The sequence below is a fragment of the Anopheles merus genome, chromosome 2R (genome assembly GCF_017562075.2).
Source record: "Anopheles merus strain MAF chromosome 2R, AmerM5.1, whole genome shotgun sequence".
Taxonomy (NCBI): Eukaryota; Metazoa; Arthropoda; class Insecta; order Diptera; family Culicidae; genus Anopheles; species Anopheles merus.
In genome coordinates, this window is record NC_054082.1 from 52136825 (window position 1) to 52149699 (window position 12875).

At 39.2% G+C, this 12875-nt stretch overlaps 2 protein-coding genes across 6 annotated transcripts in view; one reads left to right on the plus strand and one right to left on the minus strand.

Annotated features, from left to right (window-relative positions):
- The window catches only part of LOC121589014 (zinc finger protein 436-like), a 29968-nt gene extending 27301 nt beyond the window's left edge, over window positions 1-2667 (plus strand). The window contains exon 6 of the mRNA XM_041907565.1: window positions 1844-2667. The gene's annotated coding sequence lies outside the window, so the exon portion shown is untranslated. The remainder of the gene's footprint in view (window positions 1-1843) is intronic.
- The window catches only part of LOC121589015 (synapse-associated protein of 47 kDa), a 29037-nt gene continuing 16189 nt past the window's right edge, over window positions 28-12875 (minus strand). For all 5 annotated transcript variants that reach the window (XM_041907571.1, XM_041907569.1, XM_041907570.1 and 2 more), the window contains 7 exons: window positions 12757-12836; window positions 12575-12672; window positions 12338-12475; window positions 12114-12253; window positions 11912-12039; window positions 11014-11337; window positions 28-1968 (listed from right to left, as the gene is read on the minus strand). In XM_041907571.1, the coding sequence (XP_041763505.1) occupies window positions 1835-1968; window positions 11014-11337; window positions 11912-12039; window positions 12114-12253; window positions 12338-12475; window positions 12575-12672; window positions 12757-12836 (1042 nt within the window). In that variant the 3' untranslated portion in view covers window positions 28-1834. The remainder of the gene's footprint in view (window positions 1969-11013; window positions 11338-11911; window positions 12040-12113; window positions 12254-12337; window positions 12476-12574; window positions 12673-12756; window positions 12837-12875) is intronic.

Consider the following 12875-nt stretch of genomic DNA (forward strand, 5'->3'; position numbering starts at 1 on the left):
GTTGGTTGTACTTGCTTCGCTTAAATATGTATATGGATATATATTTATTTAGTCGCTACCAATTTAAACTATCGCCTGCTCTTAATGCCAAGTCAACTCATTCCCTGATAGAATATGCCGCCCTTCGAAACTCGTAATATCTTCTGTTCTGACTTGTGTCCGTCTATTTGTATTGGGTTGTGAGTTTAGCTTAAGGTTGCGGAGGATATAAATTGAATTTTGTGATAGAATATTGAGAAGTTTAACAATTTGCCCCCTTCCCCGTTGCACACTAACTACACACGTTATCTTGGTTAAGGTTGATTGGTTAAGATTGTGTTGTATTGGGTATTGGGTAGCAGCGCTGCTGAAAACTGCTGAAATATGCTCGGAATGGACGTGCTATCGATGGTGCTATCGTTTTACGGTGAAAGCCCTTGCAATGACATCTACATTTTGGTATAAAATTACTTTCCCGGTACCCGCGCACCTGGATAGATGTAGGGCGAAAATGCAGTTGACGATTTGGAAGTGATTTTACAAGCAAAAGGAAGGAACAACAAAATAAAATAAAAATTTAACATTAAAAACAAATCCAACTCAATTCAAACACAAGAAATGTGACAAAAACAAATGGGACACAAAACACATTTTATCGTATACATTCTAAACCAACTTAAGGCTAATCAAAAACATCCTTCTTAGATGCACATTTTCTTCGACTGCACTATTTGCTCGTAACAGAAGGGGTCTAGAATTTGGAAACAATTCCATCTCCTTCTTTTTTTTACATCATTCATACAAATGTCCCTATTGGCGTTCAGTGCATGTTTTGTGTAAGCTTCACTCGCTATAAACACCTAGCAATGCAAACAGCGCCAGCCTGGTTTTCTATCTTGGTGGGTCTATTTTAAAGCAGTGTGCGGAGTCCAAACTCTCCATCGATATCATCTATTGCACTCTAATCCTTTGTCCTTCGTTAATGTTCAATATATGCCCCCCAAGGTTTGGTACTGACTCGGGGGGGACTCATTTATTTCAAATGTATCGGTAAGTGAGAGTGTGCGAAAAGTGCTGCTTGTAGTAAGCGGCACAATCCCACATTCCAATCCAAACAACATCAATTGCTTTGTAAGATGATGTGTGGTGCTCCCTTGTCGAGCACCAAGCAGCGTTTGTCCCAAAATAGTTTTTCTCACACCAAAACAATCGCGCTGCAAAGTATGTTGGATAAATTATACCTCAGTGTTTGTGTGTGTGTGAATGATGATACACTAGAGGAAACAGGTGGGGAATTGAGTGCATTAAATTCAATACGCAATCATACGCATATCGGAAGGAGACAGGAAGGATGGCCACGTACCACTCCCCCCAAAAATAGATCACACAGAAGGACGCCTACAGGAGAATGGAGAAAACCATCGAAAACCAGACACACTCGCTCTCTCTCCCTCTGAGGGTGCAGAGCAAAACACAGGATCATTTTCGGTTGAAATCGATTCAAAACCATCATCACAGTGCGCTTAAACCCAATACACACGATACACGAGACACTTACGCACACAGCGCGAGCGCGTTGTGTTTAATGGCTTAATAATTACGTTGCTTAACGAGTGCGGTGGTGGTAAATGTAACATGTTCTACCGTGTAACAAAACCGATTATAGCAAAATTCCTGCTTCAAACTTGCCCCGCGACTCCTGCACTCGACCCGCTTAAGCCCGTCGCGTGTGGTGGTTGCTATAGGTAGCTAAGCGGTCCGAACGGTGTGTCGCTTCGCGTTTCTTTTTCTTTTTTTTTTACTTCGTGACGCTGCAGTTGATCATATTACAAAGTAATTGATTGAAACATTCGTTTTATTTCAGATCCGCCTCGTCTTCCAGCAGCTCATCCACGTCCTTTTCCCAGTTGCTGTTGCGCTCGTTGCTACCATCGTTCACCAGCTCGTAGTCCTGCAGCTCCGCCTCCAGATCTTTCTCCCATTGTTCCTCTAAAAAAAAACAAACAAACGTACGAAACGGTGTTTAAATTAGATAAGCAAACAACAGAAAATGTGAAACATTCATATGACAATTGTGTGGATGTAACAAACAACATAAAGCAGACTAAAAAGAAAAGCTGAAAACTGTTTTAAAACAAGAAGAAAGCAACGAAAATAACGAAAACAAAGCATGTCGTGTCGTTTAATACAACAAAATCCTAACAAAAGTATACAAAACACGCAATAGAACCAATGCGTCTGTGTGCAGTTTGCAACGCAAAACGATATGGCTGGTCTTCATGTTTCATGTTCATGTGGTTATCATAACTGACTCTGTGTGTGCAATTAGGAGAAGGCAACCGGGTGTAATGGTTCGTTTACGCAAAACAAAAATACAAAACTGCTTACCAGTTCCCAAGTTCCTTTCAAGACAACAATGCAATTATTTAAACTATAAAAAAACAAATAAACGTACGTACTTTCTTTCCATTAACCTTTCTGCACTCACTCAACAACAACAGTGAAACGTTCGAAACGTTTTGGTTTGAATCAATAATTGCCTTAAAATTTATTTTCTCTATACAGAATAATCGTCTCCGTGTTGTTTGCTTGTGTGTTGTGTTTGTTGTTCGTATGTGAGTGTTTGGTTTAGAGTTTTTCCGACTAGTTTTCCCCTCCTTTGTGACAATGTGTGTGTGTGTATGTGTGTGTGTGTGTGTGTGTGTGTGTGTGTTTGTGTGTGTGTGTGTTTACCAACAATAGTTTGCTTTTCCATCTTTTTTTCTTTTTTTGTTAGGACGTGTTGGGTGTCGAGTGTATTTATATATATGTACGTTTGTGTGTTTTGTTGTGTTTCCTTCACTTTTGCTCATTTCCTCTTTTTTGCCTCACTCAATCACTTTATCCTTTGGCGCAATCGCACCACACCTACACGCGCACACACACAACCGACGATCGATCGCCCATGGTGGTACCCACCCCCTACCCCTTGTTTCACCCTGTCCAGTGTGGAACGATATTGTTGTATGTAGTATTTCTTAGGTTATCATGATTGCAAGAAGTTAGTCTAGCCGATTCTGTTAAACACTTGCCGTAAGTGAGACGAGCCGGAACGTAAGTAACGTGGAGAAGATTAAAAAAAACAACGTAAAAACAAGGACGTTCGCTCTAACTAGATCCTTCCCGATTAGCTAATCACACAACACTCACTCTCAAACACGCACACACACACACACTTCTCGCTCAGTTGTTTCTTAAACAGGTCTTAAAAAAGCAAACCAACACAACACAATACGACAACACCAGTCACAAACAAAACTAAAAAGACGTTGGATGTGAATGTGTGTGTGTGTGTGTTCAAAACCGAAATTCGAGATTCAAAGTTGTAAATGTGGGAGCATTACAGGGGGAGATTATAATTCGCTAACCACAGTAGTGGGAGAACTAAACCATTGCATACTCATTCCTCTACCCCTCACTTAATCTCTGGTGAAATCTGTTCCGTAAATTAAAAACTATTTCTTTACCCTCCACGTACGCGCCGGCGACCCTTTTGCTTTCCCTAAACACGTCACTGACTGCCTATAATGCATCATAATGTTTTCACACCTTTTGTATAGAACCGATCCGATATATATATATATATAAGTATCTTCTCAACAAGGAGTTTGTTTGTTTGTTTGTTTGCTGTTTTGTAAGGTTCGTTAATTTTTACTCAACACCACGCACACAGTTACATACAGAGACAGACAAAGAGACAGACAGAGAGAGATCGATAGAGAAAGGAATGCGTTTTTTTAGAGGTGATAGGGTGGTTTTTCTTTGGGACTAGGGAAAATTCCAGGGAAGGAAATATTTGTTTGTGATACTCGGGTGAACTTTTCATCTCGCTCTCCATCCACACACATTGATGTTCGGTTTTGTTTTGTTTGTTTACCTTCAAATATATGTTTTTCGTATTTTTGTTTTCCTTTGGTTTTCGCACTCTTATGCTTTTTTTTGTTTCTTCTTCTTGCTGTTGTTGTTTTGTTTAATGTTGCATCACGTTTTCAGTTGTATTGTCATTATCTCTGTTGCTTTCTTTCTTTTTTACATATCCTCCATGTTTTTTTTTTGTTTATACGTTTGCTATTATATCCTTAAAATCCATACCATATCTACGAAGCACTTTCCTAACACGCACATCGCAAAACGTTTTCTTGTTCTGCCTGTATATGTGTGTGTGTGTGTGTGTTTCTATACTTTTCTTTCCCTCTTTTCGGTTGGCATCGTTGACATTCCCCGTTGATGGTGGATGGCGGCTGCTATATCAATGCCCCGGTTTCTCCCATGTTCCGCGCTTTCATCAAACCTACGAAAGGACGGGTAATGCCTTTTTTGAGTGGAAACCGAACCAGATGCTAGGATTTCCTGCTCCTCTTTCATCCTGGCTCGAACGATCGTTTGCGTTTCCTTCTTGTTTTCTTCCCCTTCGCATCAATTTGATTTCTGATAATTCTAGCGCGCATTCGTAAAGTGGCCAATATATCTGATCTAGAATAGAATCAACGCAAATATGTATAACATCGAGAAACTCTGATTTGTGATCGCTTCAAATACTAGCATTGTGTGTATGTGTGTGTACATATATGTGATGAATACTGACTGACTGGCTGTAGCGCTGTAGCATTGTTCTATGTTTGGTGGAATCGTCTCTCGACTGGAATTGTTTGCCATAAAGCGCGCGCTTGGGGAAGGTGATTAGTCCTGATTTATTTTTTCTTTGCATTGCTTGTATTGTGTGTGTGTGTGAGTGAGGGAATATAATTTACTTGATTACGTCGCATTGTGCCTCCAGCATTAGCATAAGAACGCAATCAAGTTAAAGACAAATTAACGAACACGACTAATCCGCTCGTGCGCGCTGTTTTATCATATCATTTGATAGGCAGGCTTATTAGGGTGAGGGTGCTAACATGAGACCGACGACAACACGGGATACCAGCAGGATAGACAAGTTAGGTGATGTGTGAATGTGTGTGTGTGTTTTTTTCCTTCTTTTTAATATGTAGCATGCCATTTGAAGCATGGAAACGTATATGATTTTACATGGAAAATGGAAGATCAACTTTAACATCCATAATATAGAATATATCTCTTATCCCACCTCCACTACGAAACAACAACTGTTACACCACCACCTCCCCCTCTCCGCTTCGAGAGACACACATCGATCGTAAAACGCATAATAAACGCTTAGTTGCATTGACGGAGACGGTGCCGCCCCAATCAATCGCAAGCATTAAAACACCACTAACACTCACACACACACACACACGCAAGAGAGTTAAGTGACAATGGAAAGTGGAAAGCTTTGCCATGTCGAACGTAAAAAACGTGTTTCGGTGGGTTTATGACAAAACGAATCATACACAGCAAACTGATTGAGAAGAAAGGTAAAGCGCGTACGCATCGAACTGAAAGTTACTCGAGTGTTCTTGCAAACATTGATATATGATGATTGTTAATGCGATGGGGTGGGGGGAGGGGAAGGAGGTTTTACAATCACCCTTCCATACGTTACACGTGCTTTGTCTTTGTTGTTATACTTTACAAACCACAGCCTCTGTCTCACGCAGATAAAGTAACAGTTATCTAGTGAAAAAAGGCATGTATGTTAAAAACTTAAACTTTGCATTTAATCCAGTGTGCATATCTTCTTCTTTAGTCAAAATTAACAAAGGTGTGGTTAATCACATTCGTGATGGCATCCCCCGGGCGTATCCGCAGGAGAGCAGCTTCAAGTTGTTAAGCTACAGTTAGCTTAAAGAAAGACAGTTCACATCTAGACAGTAAAGAAACACTTACAGAGTGTGAATGTAATGTTATTCGATGGATAACGCACGCTGGCGGTGGTGGTCGGTGATGGTGGGTGTTAATTTTGGTTAAAGTATGATTTCGTTCGTTTTACCCAGCCCATTGTTTTTTTTTTTTTTTTTTGTAGATTATGTAGGAGGGATGTTTTTTGTGTGTATATTTCCACATCATCATCATCATACTGAAGGCTGTATCACGTAAAAGTGTGTGGGAGAATGAATTGATGTCTTTCTCTCTGCTTTATCACGCCCTCCCTTCTCCTCATCATAAACAATCACTAAGCACTGGAAACAACAACAATAAATATCATTTTCTCGATATAAGATTCTCTCGTTCACTCCACTCCTTCCTTGCGCTTGTCCGCATGACTGACTTTCAAGAACAGATTATCATAGCTAGATAACTAACGTAACGTGTTTACAGGTCGATGTTTGGTAGAGTTATTTATATACTGCCGCGCGTGTCTCTTTGTCCTGAAGGAGATAAATTACCGTCGTTTGCGAACCGTTTTCCGCACACAGCTGCTGCTGCTGCTGCTGCTGCTGCTGGAATGTGTGTTTTTTCGTCCATATACCCCTCCTTGTAGTGGGTACTTGCACTATTATTATGCACTAATTGTCTTCGTCGAGAAATTGGTTTACTAATTGATTTCGATAATATAATATATGTTCGGTTTGCTTCGGGAAGAAGATGCCGCCGGGCGGAAGGGAAGCTGTGATGATCCAGTTCCCGCCCCAACCCTGCTGCTGGTGTATAATTAGCTTAAACTTGTGGGGTTTATTCATGTTTTTCTTCCTTTGCCGGCTTAACCATGATTCATTGTTATTAAGTGTGTGTGTGTGTGTTTGTGTACTGTTACTGTTTGTGTTATGTATGTCTGTGTGCCTTAAATTTTTTTTCCTGCAACCAACAAAATATTATAATGATGTTGTTTTACTTGTTGTTCTCTTTTCTTGTTGCTGTTGCTTGTGTTGTGTTTAATTTCAATACAGTACCCACTCTCGATATCGATATACATTGGTGAGTGGTGTGTATAATTTGTTATATCTTATTAACATCTTATTCGCACGCACGCGCTCATTTTAGTCCTATTTGTTTCATATGTCTGTGTGTGTATTTGTTTTTATGTTGTTGTTGGTTTGTATTATTTAGTTTTAAATAGGTTCGCATTGAAGTTAACTCTTCTATACTTTGTTTTGTGTTTGTGTTTGTATGTGTGTTAGTGTGTGTGTTAGGCGCGAGAACATCGATACTGTAAGTAGCTCTGTTGTCCGAGTATGAGAAGAAGTTCACTAGTTTATGTATGTTCCGTTGTACGCATTTTCTCTATTGCCGTTTTGCCATTTCCTTGTCCCCCAAACGCGCCACACCATTGTTTTCTTGTGAGGGGGGGCCTTTTTCTCTGTCATTTTTAGAGTCTTTGTATCATACAACGCAGTACTTTAACGTGTAATAGAGATGCTTGCGGTATTAAGGTTTCCTCTCCTTCTCATTTACAATAAGAATAACTGCGATTACGGTAGATTTAGGTTTTGTATCGTGCTACACTTCTTTTAGGCTGTTTGGTGGTCCATGGAATTACGCGTGGCAGCATAAGGAGACGCAAGTAAAGGAGTCAACCAAACGATACAAAAAATGGGAAAGTAAGAAGAAAAAGAAAGGTATGTTAGTATTATTCACAGTTATTAGTTGTTGTTTTTTTGTTTGTTTGTTTTTGGTTTCATTTGCTGCTAAAGCATCCAGCACATCGTTTTGGGAAGTATAGAAATCATGGAGGAATGGGAAAGCGCATACACATTGGTTTAAAATCTCAACAAACAAAAATAATTTGTAAAAACAGCATGTCATTTGTACTAAACTAGAAGTACAAATAACATTTTGCAATAAAACAAAAGAGTTTTCGAAAAGAATAACTCATGCCTAATGCAAAATATGTAAACATCAAACAACTAAATGAGGATAGAAAACAAAACATTGAAAGCAGTTGTGTTTTGCGATACCATATGAAGACGAATTATAACAGTAGAAATAGAAAATGTAGCACAAGAGGAAATAGTCAAAATGGACTACAAATGTATGAATATCATCTACTTTCACAATTTCTGTTGGCATAATAACATATGCCGAAAGAAACACTAAACCACGCCCCGACTTCACTAGACTAGTTTCCAACTCCTCGTGAACTGCCAAGTTGCCAGAGCAGATCCAATGTCAAACTCACGCAAACAGCCTAATATAGATAGTAATATGAGCGTGTGCGCGTGCACTTTCAATCGAGTCGAACAATCAAATCTGAGAATTTTCCCAAAACAAAACTCGATTATTGTACGATTAAAATACGGGTTATTCCCGAGCGATACACTAACCGAACCGAGGCTACGGTAGTGGTAGACTTGAAGGTAAATTGCACCCTGCGGAAACAACGATGACTTAATTTACTTTTTCAAAATAAAATTGTTTGCAATAGTAAATACAATTACATTACAATAACACAAGATTATTATTGATGGAATTTGCACTAGTTTATAACCACATGAACATTTCAACTACAGAAGGTAGATATTTTTTTCGATAGTATATGAAGCAGCATTTGACCGCATTTTGTATTTGTTATACATATGTAACATTAGCTTATGAGTATTCTATGACTAAAATGTAAAACGAATAAATATGACAAATAAGCCATGAAATAAACTCAAAGTGAATTAATAAAAAACAGACAAACTTATAGAAATGGAAACAAATATCGGAAATATTTCAGAAAAAATGGAAGGAATCAGTAGCAAACATGCAGCATTAGTTTATTTAATAAAACTACAGCAATCACGTTAGACCTTATGAAATTAAAAAGAAGAATAAATGAGTAAAATTATAAATTATTTTTCATTAAAAACCACCAACTTGAAATGTTCCTTCTCAGTTACGTATCAAGCAATGTTGAAGAAATGTACAAGTGTATTCGCTTGGAAACGATTTACCAAACATTTCAACCCAGAAAATCCACATTTGTTGACTTGGAAAAATCAAACTGTAACACATTTGCTGTGAATTTAAGCTTAATAAAGACACACAAACACATACACATATCAGGTACAAAGAAGCACATCTTGTTCGCTATGCATTACAGAGAAAACTACATAATGTTGATCGGTAACTAAATCAAATCAAAATAATCACTACGAATCAATGGCACGGTAAGAGCTGAATGCACTAATAGAGCTACTAAACACCACATGTTTTTAATCAAACACACTTCCATAAAGTCGAGTGAACTTATTACAAGGCAAGAGTTGGAAGTGTATTGCGTTTGCCACTTAATTTAAACAGCAGTCCTGACACACGCACTCAATAACACACAGAGGTACAGGCAAATTTTCACATTCGCACACAACATATCAGTATCTCAGCTTAAGGACAAGTGTGATAGACGGACAAGCATCAGCACCGAAAGCCAGAGGGTGGCGTGCGGGTAAGGTGGCGGTGGCGCCCCTAAACCAGTGGACAGTGTAGAGAGGTGATAGTGACGTAGAGCAAACAGGCACAACTATACATGATAATGAATCTTTCTCTCGAATCATACGCCACAAACACGGAACTGAACGTGCATTGTTATAGGTAAGCTCCATGTTGGAATCGTTTCTTTCGCTTTCTCCTAATTGTATGAGAATGATGCTGCGTTATGCATTTGCTCTTTAAGCTAACCCGGCGTAAGGAGGTACAAACATTGAGCCTCAAGTGCGATCTCATCATATAATCTTTAGCAGGTAACTTAAACTTGAGGTAAATGTGTATGTACGATTATGTACGAAATAAATACAATAAATGCAAATATTACACATAAATGTACCAACGGAAACTTGGAAGTTTCTGTCAATCGCTTCAATTATATTTCTAAAATCTAATTTCATTTTGATTTGGTTCTCTTTTGCATCACACATTACATACAAATGTTCAGAAAAGGTGGTTGATGAACCAGAGCGAAAAAGAGGGAGAGAGGAGGGAGAGAGCGAGAGATACGTCAAGATATGAAATAGTGAAGAAAAAAGAAAAATCGAGGAATTAAAATACTATCGCCTACCGTTAGCGAATAGAACAGTACTAATCACCAGATGCCAGATGGGATTTTGTGGCTTTGTGAAGTAAAAGCATGAAGCATTTATGGGAAACGAATGTTACAACAATTCCGTAACACTGGCCCGTTTTTTAAACGTTCATCTGGAATGGGCAGAAAATGAGATAGGCGAATGTAATAGACCGTCACCCCGTGCACTCGAGCATTCCTATGGGACCTTTTAACCAAGATCAAAATTACTAATTAAGATCGTGTACTATCCGCTCGTATTTAGTAGTGCCTCTCGTAATTATTTAAATCTTCTGTACAGAATACAATTGCAGACCGGCTCAATTCAACACTTTTACCCAAACTGTGGTGCAATACACACACATAGGTAGAATAGTTGTGAAATTTGAAGCAATTAGATTAGTCACAGGTCACACATTTTCAACTAATGGGTATGCTAATAATCAGAAACCAACCTACCGGTGGTTATGCGGCTGTTTGCTTGTTTATCTGCAAAAAGGTTAAAAAATAGTTTTTACATTTTACATTATCACTGAAATTGCATTGACTAGTTTTTACTGCCTCTATTTGTTCTATAAGCCATTGTTGCTATCTATAACTTGCTGGTGCGAATGTTCCACAATTTACCATCATACCGAGCCTCCGATCCATGCATTGAAAAACTGATAAGTACTAATTTTTAAATCAAGCAACGTAAGCATCCGTAATACAGTGTTTCTGTAGTTTTCTCTTGTAATGCCATAGCTGAAATTATAGGTTTAGTACCCCACTGCAATCAAACAATTATCGCCACGGAGCACATATGTGGCAAACGTCCCACCAAAGCCGTGTACTGACCACAATAATGCATTTGCTTCTTAATGTAAATAGTACACATTGTAGCTGTTAAAGAGTAGATCCTTCTTAGGATAAATAGTACATATTGTAGCTGTAGCTGTACAGTATGAGTTATTAAAAAGAATACTAAATATCTCCACACCATAGTCCACTGCACAAGCAGTCGCATAACGATCGCTATTGTAAGGAACAATAGGAGTTTGTTGTTATTTTCGTTCAGCTTTCTAATTGTTTACGTTGTTGTTCTTTCCACCGCTATTAAGAGTGCTTCCATTTCTTACCACTTTTCTCGTGCTCAAGCCCGATTGATTCGTTTGCCTGTTGGGCAAGACTATCGATTCCGAGCTTTTTCATACCGGCTTTTACCTCCTCCAGGTCTTGTTCGTTCGTATGAAAGCTGTCGGAAATGAACTCACGGTGTGTAGGTTTGCTAGCAGCAGCATTGGTCACGCCGGATTGCAAATCACTAGTGTTCGTTTGTGCCGGCGGTGATTGCTCGGGACTCAAGGGTGAAGCTGACGTTTGCTCTTCTGGGCTTGTTGCCGGTGAGCTTATGTCGCCGCTTTGGTTAAGCATTGACCCAACAGACGATGTTCGTTCGGTATCTTTTGGGTGATGTTGGTGGAAAAATTAAAATTTAAATTAAGACATAAGAAACAAAAGAGAATCTAACCTGGCTATTTGGAAACAATAGATATCATATAAAACCATAGTAAAAACATAGATCCATAACGGTTATTATTAAACAAAAAGAAACAAAGAAAAAAAGGTGAACCTTTGGTATACTCAAGACCTATGCACACCACCAGTGCAAGGCTCTTTACATAGGACACGCATAACGACTTTAAGCATGGTACTATTTCTATTCTATGGTGATCGACTATATCTAATACCGTAATTATATCATATCACGTACAGCGCTACATGACTCTGAATATACTACAAACTGCACTGAAGGAAACGGAAGGAAAAAATAAGCTTAACGCAATGTGATCCAAAGGCTTTGAAAGCATGCAAATTAAGAGACATATTTTGCTAATTTCACCGCGCACAGCAAAATAGTCATCGTAAGAAAACATAACAATCGATCAGGGGGGAATCAAGGATAGTTTCTTCAGACAAAAAAAGGGGGAGGTTGGGAGGGAAACAATGAGATAAATGGAAATTGTTGTACATTACCCTCTGTGTCTTCACTAGCGCCTCGTTTGACAAACTCGTTATTATCGCCCAATGTGCCCAAATCGGCCGCTTGGCATATCAGGGACACGCGATAGAAGTAGTTGCGCCAAAAGTTTTCCTCCGTGATGCTGTGAATAGCCGTGTGGATTAGAGATCATTAGTTTTGCTGACGATATTGTTTGACTACAGTGTGGCAACTCACATTTTGGGAACCAGTTCAAATCGCATCTTTTCCAATTCTTTGTCATCATTCATAATGGCCAAAGCGACTGGGTAAGACGAATCGTAGTCAAAATCAAACTCAACCCCAGCCGGCGGTGCTCGAACGAAATTTCGGCGATCCTGTAGAAGCAAGTAATACGATCCATTTAGCGTTAAGGTTTTACCATTGACATACGAAGGCAGCGCAAAGAAACGGTAACTCACAGCAGACAGGCTAAGAATTTCCTCCTTGATCTTCGCCTCGTTAGCATGACCCGTCCATGGACAAGCGCCGGCAGAGCCGCCTCCTTGTTGATTTTTGATGAATGCTTCCTGCTCCTTGCTAAACTCTCCCAGAATACTCTGTTTTGAGCGTAATGATCAATGCACAATCACACAAAAAAAAACATTAATAAAAGCAGCTTCTTCCCGCGTTCCACAAAGTCTTAGGTGTAGTCTTACGTTATCTTTTAGATGTTTGATCTTATCACCAGCTTTATTGAATGATGAGTACAGGAACGAGCCAATCGATTTAGCGCCAGCAGTAACCTTATGTGTAACTGGAAAATAATATAAACAAATATATTAGCAACAGCATGCATCGACTACATTTTCCCCCGTCTTTCGTCCCATTGCTTTGTTACCTTGTCCAATTTGTCCAGCATTTTCTTCAGTTGGTGTTCCCGGGCCGGTTGCAGGGCGTGAATCGGCTCCTCCCGTAGCACTGCGGGTTTGAAAATTAAACAAAAACACAGATACATGC